At 54.6% G+C, this 17,465-nt stretch overlaps 1 protein-coding gene across 2 annotated transcripts; it reads right to left on the bottom strand.

The window, feature by feature from the left end:
• Nucleotides 1–315: 315 nt before the first annotated feature.
• Duox2 (dual oxidase 2) lies at nucleotides 316–16,591 on the bottom strand. Of its 2 annotated transcripts, XM_055603682.1 has the most exons (33): nucleotides 16,522–16,591; nucleotides 16,165–16,254; nucleotides 15,767–15,931; nucleotides 15,118–15,305; nucleotides 14,737–14,938; nucleotides 14,428–14,594; nucleotides 14,042–14,102; nucleotides 13,825–13,921; nucleotides 13,349–13,439; nucleotides 12,817–12,919; nucleotides 12,252–12,415; nucleotides 11,584–11,759; nucleotides 11,268–11,386; nucleotides 10,900–11,037; nucleotides 10,506–10,619; nucleotides 10,160–10,362; nucleotides 9,693–9,878; nucleotides 8,646–8,871; nucleotides 8,473–8,566; nucleotides 6,730–6,917; nucleotides 6,125–6,194; nucleotides 5,706–5,789; nucleotides 4,906–5,084; nucleotides 4,534–4,764; nucleotides 4,366–4,465; nucleotides 3,660–3,709; nucleotides 3,287–3,414; nucleotides 2,889–3,042; nucleotides 1,755–1,987; nucleotides 1,438–1,596; nucleotides 990–1,145; nucleotides 762–890; nucleotides 316–514 (listed from the first exon to the last, which is right to left on the bottom strand). In XM_055603682.1, the coding sequence occupies exons 1-33, from the start codon at nucleotides 16,589–16,591 to the stop codon at nucleotides 392–394; spliced, it is 4,638 nt and encodes a 1,545-aa protein (XP_055459657.1). In that variant the 3' UTR covers nucleotides 316–391. The 2 variants fall into 2 exon arrangements, with proteins under 2 accessions (XP_055459657.1, XP_055459664.1); XM_055603689.1 differs by lacking the exon at nucleotides 5,706–5,789.
• Nucleotides 16,592–17,465: the final 874 nt, after the last annotated feature.

Here is a 17,465-nt window from a genome sequence, read left to right as displayed (position 1 = left end):
GGGCTCTGCAGTATGTGGCTTCTGAGATGGACTCAGAGAAGATTCTCACTCTCTCCTTAGATGATTCCCCCAAGAAAAGCCCCCAGCAATACACCAGTTTTATGAAGGCAAAGCAGAGAAACAGAAACCTATCAGAGGTGACCCACAGTTGAACTCTCTCCATCTATAGTTGTCAGAAACTGGACTGTCCTCTCCTCACTCTCCATCCCATAACCCACTACAACATGAGGCAGGTATTAGAGAGGCCCTGTCTGTCTGTCCAGAACATGAGATATATAAGGCAATTAGGCGGTGGGGTGGGGCTTCCAGTTCCCTGGCTGTCGTCTCAAGTGACGGAAGCTCTGAAGTTCATGAAGGGGAGCAGACTAGACAGGAACCGAGGAGGTCAGGCTCAGAAGTTCTCATAATGATGCACAAAGTGGGCCTGGTCCTGCCTGTTGATGAGCTGGCAGGACTTCTCCACGTTCTTGGTCATCCCTGGAGGACCACAGCTGAAGACTCCAATCTTACGTACCTGTCCACAGAAAGGCATGTGCCCTGGGGCCTCCAAACGCCCACTGCCTAAGGAGGTCAGCACCTCCAGCATGACCACAGCAGTCAGAGATCTGCCCTGGACCCTGGGAAGAGGCTAGGGCTGGGGGTGGCAATAATGAATCTGGGGTCAGAGTGGGAATTCTCTGCTTGGGTTTGAGCTGCATGGAGCTTGAGGGCCAAGATGAGAGAATTAAATAAGGTTCTGGGGTGGGAGGTGATGGACCTACCTGGGGGTGGACTTCCTGCAGAGAGTTGAAGAAGAGCTCGAAGGGAGGGCGGCCAAAGTGGGTGACAGAGCGTAATCCCGTGAACAAACTCCGGTTCAGCACCTTCTGGAAGTGCCGCTCACAGATGTACTGGGGAATGGAATGGGGGTAGGGGAGAAGGTCATCGCTAGGACCAGCCCTTGGTCCTGACGGTGGCCCACCTGCCCTGCCTGGCTGGCCCTGCCCTACCAGCATGGTGGTCCTGAGGTCAAACTTCTCAGCCAGCTGGGTAATGTAGATGTGCACAGACACCAGGTCCTGGCGGTCATTCTCCTCCACCTCCCGGATGATGTCAGCCAGCCACTCAAACTGCCGCTGGGTCCTTGTCACCCAGATGAAGTAGATCTGAGGACACACACTGGGGCTCAGGGCCAGTTTAGGTCTGGATCCTTACATTCTGAGATGCTACAAAGTCTCGGATGTCCCGTATAGAGCAATACTCTGATCTTGGTTTCCAGGGAACACATGCTAGGGGATCTGTCTTATCTCTTATCTGCCCTCAAGGTTTGACACCTGAACTTCCAGGTGTAATGGTCCCCACAGACCCTGTGGTTGGATGCCAGGATTGCTCTGCTGTGATGCCAGGACTCCCGTCAGGCCACACATTTCCCATGCAGGGTGGAGAAAGGATACTCACCTTCTTACAGAGCATCTGGCTGCCCAAGGACGATTTGAAGACCAGGTCTTTAAGGATGGAGGCAAACGGGGTGACTCCAATGCCCCCTCCTACCAGCACTGACACCTCAAATTTATGCCACTCCTGGTGTCCTTCTCCAAAAGGTCCATCAAGGTACAGCTGCAGAGAGAAGTAAAATGAACCTGGCCCTGCCCCAACTCTTGAGATGACCAGAAATGGGGAAGATTAACAGAAGTTGGGGATAGAGCACCTCAGCAGCCTCTCAGACTAGCTTGTATCAGGGCAGAGGGGCCAGGGGCATTCTCAGGGATGGGCACCTTTGGGTATCTGGCACAGGTGTCACCCGTCGGGGATGAGTAGATCTCCCTGAGGCGGGTGGTCCAGGGTCCCACAGCCCGGATGTGCAGGCTGAGAGTGTCCTCGTGGGGTGCAGAGGTCAGCGTGAAGGGGTGGTACTCATTGGTCCCCAGACCAAGGCAGGCAATCCGCACCCACTGCCCTGATTTGTACTCAAAGCCCTGGGGCCTCTGGAACCGAAGGTGGGTCACTCCTGAGGGGGTCGTAGGTTAGAGAAGAGCCTACATCAGAAACTGGGCCTGAAGACTGACAGGTGCCTGTCCTTTCTCCACTGCTGCGGCCCATAGGGTCCCACACAGTCACATGGTCTAGGCAGATGGTACCCTGGTGCTGAGAGTAGTTGAGTCTCCTGGGTAACACAAGAGTTGGGCATCTCTGACCTAGCCTGGTGTCTCTCCTTCCTCACCCCACAGAGGGTGTAGCACTGCTAGAATAACAGCCTACAGGGTGAAGGGCTCTTCAGATCCCAAAGTCGCCACTTGGGTGTGACTTTCATCATAGGAAATGTCCTCACACCATAGGACCAGCACACTTTGTTACCAAATCTTAGTTGGATGTTGTTTGTTGCCTGACCACAGCTGAGCCTTGGGCTTACTTCTGTTTGTTGAAAAAAAAGGTGAGCAAGATTTGGAGAGTACGGAAGGCTACTTTAACTTTATCCTTAAGCAATCTTAATTGAAGTGAAGCTGAAATGAAATGAAATTCTCTGCGGGTCTTTTTCTCTTTTTAAATATTTGTTTTTTAATGAAGTTTATATGTTTGTCTGTGTGTAGCTATATGCACATGTGAGTGCAGGTGCCTGTGAAGGACAGAAGAGGGCACTGTAGTCCCTGGAGCTGGTGTGAGCTGCCTGACATGGGTGCTGGGAACTGACCTCAGGTCCTTTGGAAGAGCAGAAAGTTTTCTCGACGGCTGTGCTATCTCCTTCGCTCCTTGTCTGCAAATCTTGTGAGGAACTAAGTATAACCTTCCTTAGGATGCTATTTCTATCAGAGAATCTTCAGAGCCCGGGGGTCCTCAAGAGGATGTCAGAGGTAGGGGTCAAGTAATCTGACAAGCTCTACCACATCTGCCCAGGTCAGACCAGGCCTTACCTGAAGGCAGCAGCTCAGCCTTCACCACGCTGATCTCCACCTTCTTCCGGCTCAGGCTCACCAGCTTGTCCCCTCCATAGATAATTGCCGGGACCAGGAAGTAGATGTGGAAACTGGGCAATTGGATGAGGGCATAGCTGCCATGGATGATGAGCTGGAAACATGGCCAGTTAGTATAGCACCACTCAGCCAGGCTCGGAGCTGCTGGCACTTGTCAAGTATGACCCACCGGGCACTGGGTCTGGTCTTGGTAGATGGGCTGGCATAGACCACAGTGTGGGGTGTCAGATCTCAGAATCACAGTCCTTTGGTCTAATTCTTCCTTTTTCCTCTCTTGCCCTCCCTTCTTTCCAAGCTTCCCCCTCCAAAGGCCCAACCCTGCCCAGAGAAGGCCTCACCAGGGCATAAAGCACAACATAGAGGTGATGGGTCAGCCAGAAGCCCCGGAAGCTGCGGCGGCGGAAGTGGTGGGAGGCGAAGACGTACATGATGGCCAGGACCAGGAGCAGGAGGACGCCTGTCATACCTGGGGGCAGGAGGACAGGGTCAGTGTGGATCCTCAGAACCTCATCCTGAGCTGACAGTACAACCCCTTCTACCCAGCTCCTGCTCTGTTCCTTCAGGGCTCCAGAACACCGTATCTATAGGATGCTGGAGCCGAGGCTGGTCCGTAAGAAAGGGGCCTATGGCTATTACAGACCGGTGAGTCTTCAGGAGGAGACAAAGGAGTTGGTACTCGGTTCAGATCCCGCACACAGCCCCACTTCTTACCTGGAACTGTCTCAAAGAACCACCAGTAGTACTTTGGGGGAAGCTTGGACCTGTGGGGTGAAGGCACAGTGAGTCTCTGGCTGCGGCGGAGCCAGGGTATTTCCCACCGCCACACCACAGCCTGATGCTGCCCCTGACTCCTGAGGACACCAGGCCTGCACCGAGATGGCTAAGGGACCCTTCCCAGGAACACGGTGCCCACTGTCAGTTCTACTTCTGCACCAGGGCAGCGTTTCCTGCTGCTCTGTCCCACATTCTCCCCCTGAAGTCAACCCTTGCCTCCCGGAGCACTTGGTCCATTATCCTGTGAGATGAGCGAGGGCAGGGGCTTGTGTTCTGTGTACAGCAATGCCTAGTGCACAGCAGAAGCGTTGAACAACCTCACCTATCTGGAACAACCATGCTCTCTGGCACTTGAATGAAACACCCAGCGTGTGAAGTATAAACATTTGTCCAATGAGTGAGTTGGATACATATACATATATACATATATATATATATGGAAGAGACAATGATGTCATCTCCTAAGGTTCTTTCCTGGCCAATCACAGACAGCTTCCTTTCTGGAGGGCAGGGAGCTTTCCCCACGAGGGGCAGCTTTGCACCTTCATGCACTGAGGAGCTGTGCTTCTATGACCCATCTATTTATTTTCTGTTACGCCCGTAGGCCCACCCACAGGACCCTAAGGGTGTCCCCTGAACTAACCCGTCATTCACAAAGACGTTAGGGAAGACGCAGGCCATCAGGCTGAGGGGACTGACCGAGAAGATGTATATATTGACCGCATGGCCAGCGCTGTGCAGAACTGAAAGAGACATCACATCAGAGATCTTAACTGGGACCAATTCCACGTCCATCCCAGGAACCACATACCAGCCAGGACAACTGCAGCCATAGCAACCCAGCGATGGAAGTCTACCGCGGCGTCAAAGGGGATGTAGCGGTTGAGGAAGGTCTCCCGCAGGAAGGTGATGAGGTTTCGGCACATGGTGAGCAGGATGTAGGAGAACATGAAAGAGATGCTGGCCGCCGTGCCCCTGGACAGGATGATGCCCACGTAGGTGGTTTCCTCAATGTCCGTGGGTGGGGAGGCAAAGGCATAGTCTGGGGGCCAGAGTTGAGGCAGATCAGACAGGGTCCTGAGCCTGAGTCAGCGTACCTGGGCTCTGCCATCCAGACCCTGAGGTACTCCCCATTAAGGTATGGCGTGTTCCCTGCCCACTGCCTGCAGGCTGGCACTCTTACAGTAGGCGCGGTCTGCAAACAGGCCCATGCAGATGGCTGAGAAGATGGCGACACACACGATGTGGCGCCGATAGTTCTCCACAAATCGCTTGAACTGCCTTAGCTTCTGGGCCAGGAAGCCCCGCTGTATTTTCTCCTTCAGCGCCTCTGTGTACAGCCGGGGAGAGGTCCCCACTACCCTGAGCAGTGATAAGACAGGGCGCTGGTAAGGAAGGGGTTCCTTGGCCTTCCCTCAGTGCCACCGTGAATGAAGATCTGGTCGCCATGAAGGACTGGTCATAACAGTGGAAGGACAAACAGCCCCCACTCCCTCAGACCTTTACTCCCATTCTTACTTGTCTCAGACACCTCTCTCTCTTCCTCTCTCTGCACCCCCCATCCTTTGCTTTCTACCCTGACCAACTTCTGCACCCAAGGCAACAGGAGCCAGCAGAACTCTTACTGCCACTACGGTGGTGCTTTGAGCTAGGTGTCTTTCCTGAAGACAAGTTTAGAGGCTGAGTGACACTCCAGCTCTTCATGAGTGGCCCTGAGGAAGGTGGAGGAGCCACTTCCTCCCTAGTGCCCTGTATCTCCTGCTACAGGGCAGTGGTTCCCTCCCTGACGGTACACTACACAGGAGAAGATGCAGCGGGTTTCCTGGCCTAGAAGCGACAGCAGTTCAAGTGTTTCATGGAGAACTACCAGTGTGGCATCGTGTGTGTTGAAGAGAAGGAGATGTGAGGTGGTGTATCAGGGTTCAGAGACCCTGAGACTTCTTTCCAAGAATCCTTGTACTCAGGAATCTAGGAAATACTCACTTTTTGCCAAACCTCTTCTTTAGGACAGTGCTTCCCAGCTCTGGGGTTTCTAATTCAGGGAGTGTCAGTTCCCGGGGGCAGGAGCTGAAAAATAAAACAAACATGGAACCATTTTCTTTTGATTGCTGCAGCTGGGAAAAGAACTTCCATGTCAAGGTTGGGACCGAGTCCAGGGAAGGACCCCAAGGTCAGGTAGGGACAAAGCAGAATGGGTAGCTACATTCTGCCCATCTGTCCTTAGGATGACTCAGGCCCGCAGTGGTAGGGAGGGAGCCACGCTTTTGAACAACTCAGGCTGTAGGACACAATCTGAGCTGACACCGACCTTGTGATGTGGGCAAATATCTGATCAGCGGCTGATCAGCTAGCTCTACCTCCTACATGGATCTAGCCAAGGAGACCACCCGCTCCCTACACACCGGTTCCCAGGAGTCCGGGTGATGAATGAGACTCTAGAGCCGCTGCTGTGTTTAAAGATGTCCCCAGCATCTGGAAATGAGAACGAGAGCCTGGATTGGCTTCTCTGGAAGGGCAGAGGGTGGGGTGGGAGAACCGTCCTCTTCTCCTAGGCCCTGGAAAGTCTGCCTCAGCATTTGGTAGTGACTTAACCATGTCCAGATCTCTGGCTCCAGCCCATTTTCCTCCCTGTACACATGGAGGACCCATCGTACACTGCGCAGACGGTGTGGTGACTGTGCAAGGAGAAAGGGGCCACCCTCAGGGAGACAGAACTCTACAAGTCCTTTGCAAAAAGCAAACAAGGCTACCTCCTCTGGCCAGATACACCCCAGGATAATGCCCATGGCTTGTCCCTTGGCCTCAGTAAGCAACTTTGTGTAATACACAACTTGTCTCTGAATATCCATGCTGAGCCCAGTACTAAACACCAAGGTGCTGAGCTCAGTCCTAAGCACCGAGGACTCAGAGGAAAGAAAATAAGACCCGGGTTGTGTCTACTGGAAACTCCGCTTGAAGACTCATCATCATCTTCCTGACCCTGAGTGTTCCTTCCACACTCACACACCTCCAGCTCCGCCTTTGACACAGAGCTTTGTGAATCGGAGATCGCTGTCGTGGTCCCGCAGCATGAAATGGAAGTCCTCCCAGGTTAGCTCCTCCTTGTCCTGGAAGCCCGACTCCCGGAACATGGACTCCACCACCTCAGCCAGCTGGGCCTTGGACAGGCAGTTGTTGGAGATCTCGATGAAGGACCTGGAGGAGGATAGAAACAGAGGGGCCACCATCCAGCAAGGTCAGGCTTGGGCAGATGTCTAGATTCCCTAATGTGGTTACCGGCAACCTGGGCAATGGGGCTGGGAGGTGTCCATTCAGCCTGAAGCTGACACTAAAGTCTTGTGAGGTTTTGGCCGCAGGCTCAAAGGACCTTGACTGCTTAGAAAAAACACCCCTTCCCCTAAGAAAGGAAAACAACTGCCAATGGGAAGGAATAACACCTGCTGCAGAGATGGCCTAGGCTAGACCGTGTTCCGCTCTTGTGATGGGCTCGCTGCTGACTCCCGAGGAAGCCCACCCACACCCATCCGCCCCTGAGACCCCACTTCTGCCATCCAAAGAGGTGTTCCCACACCCCCCACTACAGCGTGGGAGGGGAGAAGCCACACGGCGGCTGCCTCCTTATGCCAATACCCTAGGGCGTGTGGAGTACCCCCTCAGGCCCAAGTCTGATGGCACCCACAATGCCAGCTGCAGTTGTGCTTTGGGACAAAAAGCATGTGTGCGCAAGGCCAGGCAAGCACTGTCACCATGCCACAAAGCACCATGCCACCGAGGCAAAGCAACACACACACACACACACACACACACACACACACACACACACACTCTCTCTTAATTATAGGATGAAAAAATGGGAGCTGCCATTGATGATGGGACCTCCTCCTGGATGCCCTAAAACACAGCCAGGACTGGACCTGCGGTGACATGCTGATGAGGTAAGGTCTGTAGTCATTTTTACTCTAAGTCTATGTTGGGGACTGAAAAGGTGGCTCAGCAGTTAATGCGCTGGCTGTTCTTCCAGAGGACTCAGGTTGAATTCCCAGCACCCACATGGCAGCTCACAGCTGTCTGTGACTCCAGTTCCGGTGGACCTGACACCCTCACATAGACATACATGCAGGCAAAAGAGCAATGCACATAAGATAAAAAGAAATAAATGAAACCTCTAAAAGAAGGAGAGGAAGAGGAGGAAGAAAGGAGAGGTGGAGAAAGAGAAGGAGGAGGAGGAGAGATGGTCTGTATTGGGAGAGTCAGGAAAAGGGAATGCTAAAAGCAATGGGAAGACATAAAAGGATAGACACACTAAAAGAATCCGGGCTGCCGTGCTCTGTCTATTTGCTCTTGATATTTCACTTTGTCTTTTTCAGTGAACTATGTGCCAAATGCCTACCTGTTAATCTCAGCATGGGAAAAGCAGATTCAAGAATAAAAGAAGAGATATGTCTTGTGGTGCTGGAGAGAGGTTGTTGCTATGGTTCTGTCCTTGGGAAGGAGCAGTTGTAGATTCTCACAGTTAGTCTTTATTGGCGTTTTTAAACTAGGGTGATGTTTCTGGCAGTTTTAGACAGTGGTGATATGGATCCTGCTAGGGGCAGGGACCTGCGTAGGTGACCTTTTGAAGCTGGGTGTCCTGAGAATCCAGGATGCAGTGAATACTACTCAACATGAATGCCCACTCAGCCACTTGTCTGCCCTGCTCTGACCCGAATTGCTTTTTTGTTTAAAATATCAAGCTATTTCAGGATTGTACCGCATCATGGTGAAGAACTCGTCCTTGGAGAGGAAGCCATTTGCATCCAGGTCATACATGGTAAACATCAGGCGGGACTTATCCTCTGGAGAACCTGAGAGAGAAAGGGGATCCAGGCAGCGTCCTTGCTATCAAACTTGTTCCTCAGACTCTCTGCTAACCCCGGCCCATACCTTTCATGAAGACTACCAGGATGTCCAGGAACTCCCGGAAGGAGAGGTAGCCATTGCCATCCTTGTCGGCCAGAGAAAACATGGACTCCACAAACATATCCTGGGGCTTGAGGCCCAGGGAGTCTGCAAACTCAGCTCTGCTCAGCTCACAGGTCAGGGCCTCGCGCACTTGCTGGGATGAGTTCAGGGGAAGAGTCCCCGCGTCTGCCTGATTGATGTCTAACACCTGCATTTAGACAGCCACAGAGAGGGAGAGAAGGAGGTAAGGCCTGGGATGGAAGCAATTCAATGACCTCATATCTTCCCAGCGTGCAGTTCAGAAAACCTACTAATGCTTAGACGCACTGATTTGGGCCTCTACTGTCCTATAGTAGGGGTCAACTGAATCTCTGCAAGCTTTCTGATTTTTCTCTGGACCCAAGCGCTGAAAGCAAAAGTACTGAAAGGGAAAGTAAGTGGCAGGGAGCAAAGTTGGGAAATGAGCAAAGTTAGGGAATGAAAAGAGAAAGAGCCTGTCCAAGAAGCAGCAGATAGCAGCTCTAACGTGACAGTAAAGGGCCGAGCTCATGCGAATTCGGATAGGACTGCCATGCACCTAGAATCTGAACCCCGTTGATGTACAGAGAACTTAAAACCAACACGTCACTGCCATTTGTTTAAGTCCATAACGTACCAGGTGCTTAGGCTAAGCACCGTCTATAGAATAATGTTTTTCAAACTCAAGTCTGTATCAACATCACCTAGAAAGACTTGTTACAATGAAGCATTTGGGGGCTCACCCCAGAAAGAGCTCTTTATTCAGTCTGTTTGGAGAGGATCCTAGGAACCAGCATTTCTAATAGTTTCCAAGAGAGTTGGCACTGCTGGTCCAGAGGTTCCATTAGATGATGAAGTGGGGAATACAGATACAAGAACACACGACGTGCCTAAGGACCTAACAGAGGCTGTCTGTCTCTAGCCTACAGTGTGAGATCTTAGTTCACCGACGTGAGAACCCATCCAGTTAAAGTTGGCTCCACCCTCTGTGCCACGTGTAAGTCATGGCACCTGAGCAAAAAGGTGTCTGAAGAAGATCTCCAAGATGCCTGCCCGCTGCTGCTTGGTCACAGCCTTCCTGAATAGCTCCGTCTCGTCCATCTCGGCCACGCGGAGACGTGGAGCCCAGCCGACACAGTGGTCCTGCAGTAGCTGTACAAAGACACCTCTCTCCTCTTCAGAGTTAAAGAGCAGCACCTGTGTGGGAAAGAAGCCCCCATCGGGTCTGGAGCTGGCTCTTCTGATCCAGTCTTGCTTTGAAGGACCTCAAGATGAGGGGAGAAGAGAAGAAGGCTCTTCCTTGACCAACCAGGCTGTGGCCAGAGAGTGGCCTCAGGGGGCCGAGTGAGTCTGGGAGCTCCTGAAAGGCCCCTTCTCCAGCACCAGCCTTCCCAGGGACGCAGAGCCGAGATGGCTCACTTATGAGAGAGGGGATAGGTATGACAACAGGCCACAAAGGGAAGCAGGATGAGCTGTACCAGGTCGTACTCCTTGGGGATCTTCAGCAGCAGGGTGCGGCGGCCACGGTTGCTGGACAGGATGAGGTTGACCTGCTGTGGGGGCTGCAGCTGGATGGTACGGAGCACGGAGAGCCGTCTGTCGAGGACCCGCAGACACCTCTCTGGGAACAGCTGGAGGGTGACAGGATAGCTTCCCTCCTTGGGGCCTGGCCACTCCATCGCTGAGGAAAGGACAGTTGTGCCTGGGGGCTCTGCAGAGGCCTTCCAGCCCACATCCTTCTCTGATCTGAGCAGTTCTGCTGAGCCTGGCTTCCATCAGGCCCCACATTCCTTTCCCTCCTCCCATTCCTCAGGTCCCCCTCACCTGGTATTCCATCGCTGGCTGGCTCCTTCCTCAGACTCTCTTTGCTTTTCTTGTGTAGTTTCTTGCGCTCTTGGTTCCGGAAATGAGCCACCACCCCGGCAACAAACAGACTCACTGAAGAGGACAGAAGAGACCAGGGAGAGGGAGGGAGAACCCTTCGCCTTTGGCTTCGGGAGGAGCTTCAGATACTGCTCCTCAGTCCCCAAGGCTCCCTGAGCTCAAGCTATACAAAGGAACTAGCCCTTCAAGCCAGCAAGTAATGGGGTGGCAGGGACTGTGTGTGTGTGTGTGTGTGTGTGTGTGTGTGTGTGTGTGTGTGTTGGGGAAGGTCTGGGCCAGTCTGTGAAGAGGACAAGGCCTTAAGAAGAGAGATGGGGTGAGATAAAGCACTTACCTAATGGGAAGCAGCAGAGAACCACGATGAGGATGCCATAGCCAGCACCACTGCCCTCAAAGTAATCAATCACGGAAAGGGGCACGCACTCGGGCAAGCCTTCAGTTGTGAGTTGCTGAGGCTGCGGGCAGGGCGCACCTGAGGGAGTCACAGAAGTCTGAGTCCAAGCAACCTACTCCTTGGGTAAGCCCCTTCCCCTGTCTCAGGAAGGACCAAGTATCTTCTCCCATTCCCAGGCCTCCCTCTCTGGAACCTGTTCCCCTCAAAAGACCTCTTCTCTATCTCATTCTCAGCATCCATCCCAGCTCGATTGCTAGAGATAGCCCACGTGCCAGCCCAAACTATAGTACAGGAAGCAGTTTACTCACCTTCCTGCCAGAAGAAAACGTTGGGCTGCAAGGCACTGGGGTCCACGTTGGAGACAGCTACCAGTACATCCCGCAAAGTGGTGTTTCTGATTTCTGCAATCTCCTCCTCAGAGAACAGCCTAAATGGGAGAAAGGCCATCACTGGGTAAGGGAGGCGCTTTCAGTCCTCCAATGACCTCAGGGCCAAGGACTCACTGAAGAACGAGACTGGAGCGAATGGAAGGGTTCTAGGCCCCTGGGGCGATCTAGGGTCAGGCAGAAGGTCTGGGACCCCAGGCCAAGGTGAATCCTGCAGCAGGGCCCAACCAGGCCTTACCCATTTCTGGTGTTCTCAAACCAGTAACGGTCACCATCCCGTAGCCTCACAAACTGGTCAAGGACGATGGTGCTGAATAGAGGTCCGGGGTCCCCGTGGCTCTCCAGGAGTCCACCCAGGAGTAGTTCCAGCTGGGATAGGTCCTGGTTGTACAGAGAAGCTGTGGCCTCCAGCACCTGGAGCACCACGGGAGGTAACAGATGTGTGTGTGGACTCACCAACAATGTCGTCAGTAACATGGCAACACTGAGGATGACCACTTTATACATTTTTACGTAGATCAAGTGAGTTCGTCTGCGTAGAGTAATTGAAACAGCACTACCATAGAGAGTTTTAGCTGCTGTTATCTTGTGTATGTGTGTGTGTGGGGGAGGGATATTTCATGTTTTTGCACTTAGATGACAGAGGTTGACAGTGGGTTTCTTCCCACTTTATTCTTTGAGACAGGGTCTCTCCCTAAACCTGGATTGAAGGAAATGGCTGACTAGTAGGGTTCAGGGTTACTCCTGTCTCTAGAACTGGTATCACAAGACCATCTCAGACGGTTTATGTGGGCGTTGAAGATCTAAATTCAGGTCCTCAAGCTTCTGTGATAAGCCTGTGAACACCTGAGCCACCTCCCCACCCCCGGCTACAGTTATTATTGTGTTGTTGTTGTTGTTATTGACCTGAGGTTCTACTTTAGGGTTGAGAGCACTCCAGTTCTTAGGAGGCTCCAGTCCCAAGGCCAGCAGAGCCTGGCTGTAGCTGGGCAGCCCCATGTCTCGGCCGCGTTGGATGCTACTAGCCACATAGTCTGTACGAGAGAATCTGTCTGGGCCGGGCCAGTAATCTGAAAAGAGACCAGACTTTGAGTCAGTCACCCCAGCCCTTCGTTGCACTGCAGCCTAATTCCAGCTGTCTAGAACTCTCCCTAGCCCCAGTCCCCAGCACTCCTCTACATGACATCAGTGACCTCGTCTAGCGTGGAACCAGTGTCACCAAACACCAGAGATGGTGTTCACTTGTTTCACTTCCACGCCCACCATCTTGGGGCATAATCGACTTAAAATAAAAGCAACATAAAACTACACACTGAGGTGGGGGAGCTCAAATTTCAATGTCTTCTGACATCTGTTTGAAGTCTCTGAGCATATCCCTGTGTGTCTGTGTCATGGGTACCCTAGGGCTTCCTGGTGACTAACCCAGAAGGATCCTCCGTCTTCCAGCCCTGACTCCCCACTCTCAGCTCACCTCTCAGGTCTTCAGTCACTATCCTGTCCTCCAGCTCCGAAATCTGGGAGGCCATTCCCAGGAGCAGCTGATCCACTTCCTGGGCACTCTTCAGATTGGGGTTCTGGAAGGAAACATTATCAAGATTTGAACCCTGGACTATCCCCGCAGGACAAAAGGCCCTTAGTTACTCTCAGACTTACATCCATATTCTCTCTCTCTCTCTCTCTCTTTGTGTTTCTTTCTTCCCCTTCTCCTCCTTCCCCTTCTCCCTGTCTCCTACTTCCTTTCCTTTCCCCTCTCTGTCTCAGTAGATTGCTTCTGTCTTGAACACCTGGATTCCAGCAGTTGTCCTGCCCCAGCTGGGACAGCATGCACACTACCCTGTGCCCAGGCATTTCCTGACTGTCTCGAACGATACTCCGCAGATGGTTCCCCCTGCCTTTTACTCCCTACTTGGAGCACCACTGCTCAAGAACCAAATCGCTAACTTTTCCAAGCATTTGCGAGCACTGACTTTGACCCTATATCCTGACCCTGATCCCATGCTAACCTCCCGAATCCAGTAGCTGTTGCAGACCCTGAGAGCTGGAGAGCTGCCAGAGCCTTCCTTGGGGAACTTCCGGAAATGACAGCTGGAGTTTCTGAAATGGAGTGCCAAAAGCACAACAGGGGAATTCAGGGTAGGCACTAAGACGGTGAGTTAAGTGAGTGTTTCAGTAGTTAGACAACAGTGAAGGAAGACCCATGAGCTTTCTTGAACATTGCTGGGGGTTTCAGCGTGATCTCTATGGTCTCTGGGCGGTAGGAGGTAAGACCAGCCGCCAGACACAGCCCAGACTCAGCAACGAAAACTCTGCTGTTAGGGCAGCTGGGAGATTTCCCATGGAGCCCGAACCTCCCACCCCAGGGTCCTGTTTCTGCTTCCTTTCTGGATAAAACCGTGGAGGGATGTGCAAGCCCCAAGCCCCGAGCCCCAAGCCCACCTACCTCATCTAACACCTACCTCCAATATCAGGCAGCCCTTACCTCATGTAGACCCCAGGGGGCACCATGGTGGAGAAGAACTGCTCAGAGGCCACCACAAACTCTGGGGAGATGCTGGGGTCCACGAAAGGGTTGTACCCTGAGAGGAGACAGGTGCCTCACCTCACACCCTGGCGTCACACAACCTAACAGTTTTACTTTTATGGATCTTTAGCTTAGGTGTACCCCCAGCCCCCCATCCACAACTCCTTTCCCTTACCCGAATACTCTGGGGGTGTCTTCTGCAGGAAGCTGGGCAGCCATTGGTATAGAGCAATATTCTGAGGGTTAGAGGAGGGAAAGGAAAGGTTAGACTGAGCCTTTAGGGAAGAAAGACTTGGGTGCAGGGATGAGGACCAGGCAAGGCCAGCTGTGGGGGAAGAAGGAGCAGGTAACTAAATTATAATCACAAGCAAAAATCACCATATAAACATTTGCAGGGGCTTTTCATATATTGAATATATTCATATCTACTCATATAATATATATATTCAAAATATGAATATATACATACACACACTTATGGGCATTTAGGGAAGAGGCGTTGTCCAAGAGTCTCCCCGGACCCTGCACACAGGTGGACAAGGGGCAGGCGGCACCACTCACCTGGTAGGTGGCAATGACCCTCTTGCGGGCATGCTGGAACAGCTCCTCATCCCCCCAGTGAGGGTGTTCCTGAGCCAGCCTCCTGGCACACAGGTTGTGGTAGCGAAACCACAGCAGGCCCAGCGCCTGCAGGAAGGGGTCCCTGTTCCCGCGCTGGGCCCCGAAGGCTGCACGCACGGGAGGGGGGGGGACAGGACAGAAGATGGACAACAGCATGAGCCAGGGGAGCCCAGACCCACAGGCAGACCCCGCCCCCAGCAGCCTGGGGCCTCCAGCCGTGCCCCTCCTGCTAGGACCCCGCATTCTCACCATACAGCCCCTGCGGCCCGCCCTGGCCCGTGGCGGGGTCCGGTGCCATCCACATGAGCAGAGAGTTCTGCGAGTCCCGCGGGAAAGCGGGGTCGGGCCCGGAGGCCAGCTGTCCTCCAGAGAAGTTCCTGAGTGCGTCGCTCCAGGAGTGAGAGGAGCCATAGATGGCGCTGCCGTCCAGCCAGCCGGTCACCTGGTTGGTCTGTGGGGACATGCATGCGGGTGAGCAGGGTCAGGGGGGCCAGGCAGGGGCCAGCTGATGGGAGAGAGCCTAACCCTGCCTGGCCCTTCCAGCCAGACCCCAGGCCACCAGCGGGTCCAGCTGCAGACGGCCTCCTCTCCCTCCTCCCTGCCCTCCTGCCTTTGACGTCCTGGCCTCACCAGGTCCCGGGGGTTGCTGGGGCTCTGTCCGGTCTTGGGATCCCAGCGGCTCCTCTGAACGGGCAGCACCACATTCCCGCGCTTGTCAGGGTCGAACACGGGGTCCCCGCGAGGGATGTGGATGTTGAGGAACTCGGCTGGGCAGCCTGGCTTTTCCACGCTCACCAGGTCCGAGAGCACGTGATAGCCTGGGTTAAGAGAGCGAAGAGTTCAGCAAATCCTCCGGTCCTGCTCTGCTTGGGGCCGGAAAGGCCGCTGCGTTATCAGGGCGCAGAGGTCAGAGCACAAGCCTCGATCTGGCGTGCAAAAAGCACGTAGCATCATCCCCTTGTGAACACGCCAACGCCGTGGCGAAAAGCAAAACCTCACCTCCGTGTGGCAATTGTCAGGCTTGAGGGGAGCAGTGACAGGGCACCCAGTTCCTAACAGTTCTGGGGGGACCCAATGACACTTACTGGCTTGGAGTAAGGTGTAAGAGAAAGACAACCTCCCCCCGCCCCCATCACACCCAAGTCTTCAAAGATGACGGCAGAGGCGCTTCTTGGAAAGTTTTTCTTTCCTGTGAGTCGCGGTGGGGCTCCCAGGGTCCTTCCCCTGGGCGCTCAGCGAGCTCCCGGAGGGCCCCCTGCTCTCCACTTTCTACACTCACCAAAGAAGACCCCCAGCACGGTGCGATTGTGGAGCGACGCGAGCCCTGCTCTGCCTTGAGTGACTGCGTCGCTTAGCCGGCGAGGGTTGGGCAGCAGCGGCTCCTCCAGGGCCTGATAAACGCCGTCGGCGTAATTGGCAGGCAAGAGGCGCTGCAGTCGAGAGCCTGGAGGAGGCGGAGAGCTGAGCTCGGTGGAGGCTTCTGGTTCTCCCCCCCCCCCCCCAGAAGCCCCAAGCCGGACCAGCCTCAACTCTCAAGCCCAGGGCTTTCATTGAAAGGATCTCCCCAATCCTACCCCTGCCCCCCACCCCTCCAAGTGGTGTGAAAGCCACCTACCTGGCTCTTCTTCTCCCCTCCTCCCAACCCTTACCTTCCCGAGAGCGGACCCCAGGACTTACCAGCCGCGCCTAGCCTGTGGTACTTGAGGTTGTTGAACCAGCCGTCATAGCGCTGCACTTCCCAGGGCAGCGAGGACTCGCCCTGTCCACCTGTGGGAGAGAGAGAGAGAGAGAGAGAGAGAGAGAGAGAGAGAGAGAGAGAGCCTTCCACTAAGCGCTAAGCTCCCGGAGACCCCTCCATAACCGATGGCCTAGCATCCTTCCCCAGCCCTCCCAACCAACTCCATTTCCAAGGCAGTCGGGACTCTTTCGTCTCACTTCCCCCATCAGAGATGGATCAGTCCTTCAACTGCCTGCGTGTCTCCCTTTCCACGCTTCCACGGGACATCGCTGACCCCTTTCGGCCCTTCCACCTACCTGCTAGACCCAGGGGTCCAGTCAGCAGCGCGGCCAGGAGCGCTAGCGTCCCGGGGCTGGCCGGAAGCATGCTGTCCCTGCAGCTTGGAGACGTGGCTGTGTGTGGACACACGCTCCCCCAGCTGGCACTGGAAGGGGAGCGTGGAGGTACGACTCAGGTCCCATACCTTCACGACGCGCTTTCAGGGACAGCCCCGAGCGGTACTGAGGCTCGTCCCCGCTCCCCCAACCCTGCCCGGTGCTGACTTCAGTTACGTGAACATCCCGGGCAGGGGTCCTTTGGGGCGTCTGATCTCTACCAGGATGGCCTTAGCCTCCCGGGGGCTTCGTTCCCAAATCGACTCCTCGCATCCCAGGTTCCCACCTACTGCTTCTCCGGGGGGGGGAGGGGAGATTGAAAGGGGGGCCTGAGAACCAGGGTCCCGCAGCCAACCTCCTTCTCACCCGCGGTCGACGTGCGTGCCAAAGGGCTAAGAGACCCAGCCTCCGGCGTGAGGCCCCGATCTGGCTCCAAAGTCTTCCGTGTTCTGGGGAGCTTTGGTTCCTTTGCTTCCCGCCCGCAGCTCCTAGTATCCTCCCTCCCCTCTCCTGGATGCGCTTCTGCCCTTCTCTCTGCGTCCCGTCTCCAAGGTGTCAGCTCCGAGCCGGGGCTGCAGGTGTGAAGGAGCGGTCCAGGCGCTCGGCCTCTAATCAAGCAGCCGGGCGGCCGTCATTTGCATGTCCCCGCCCCCTCGTTTGCATGTCCCCGCCGGACGGGACCCTTACACCTCCCGCTGGCGGCCCACGCTCCTATAAAAGAGAGGGTCTGCGTCTCTCCGAGAGCGCGCCCCGGAGCCCCGGAGGCGGGAGAGCGAGCCTCAGGGCGCCCCTCTGCTGCGCGTCTCCGGAGAGCCTCGACGCTCAGACGCTCCCCTGCTCGCTCGCCTCAGCTCCCGCGTGGCAGG

This window comes from Psammomys obesus, unplaced genomic scaffold, assembly GCF_907164565.1.
Source record: "Psammomys obesus unplaced genomic scaffold, mPsaObe1.curated_primary_1811, whole genome shotgun sequence".
NCBI lineage: Eukaryota > Metazoa > Chordata > Mammalia > Rodentia > Muridae > Psammomys > Psammomys obesus.
This window is presented reverse-complemented; position numbering and strand designations above follow the sequence as displayed.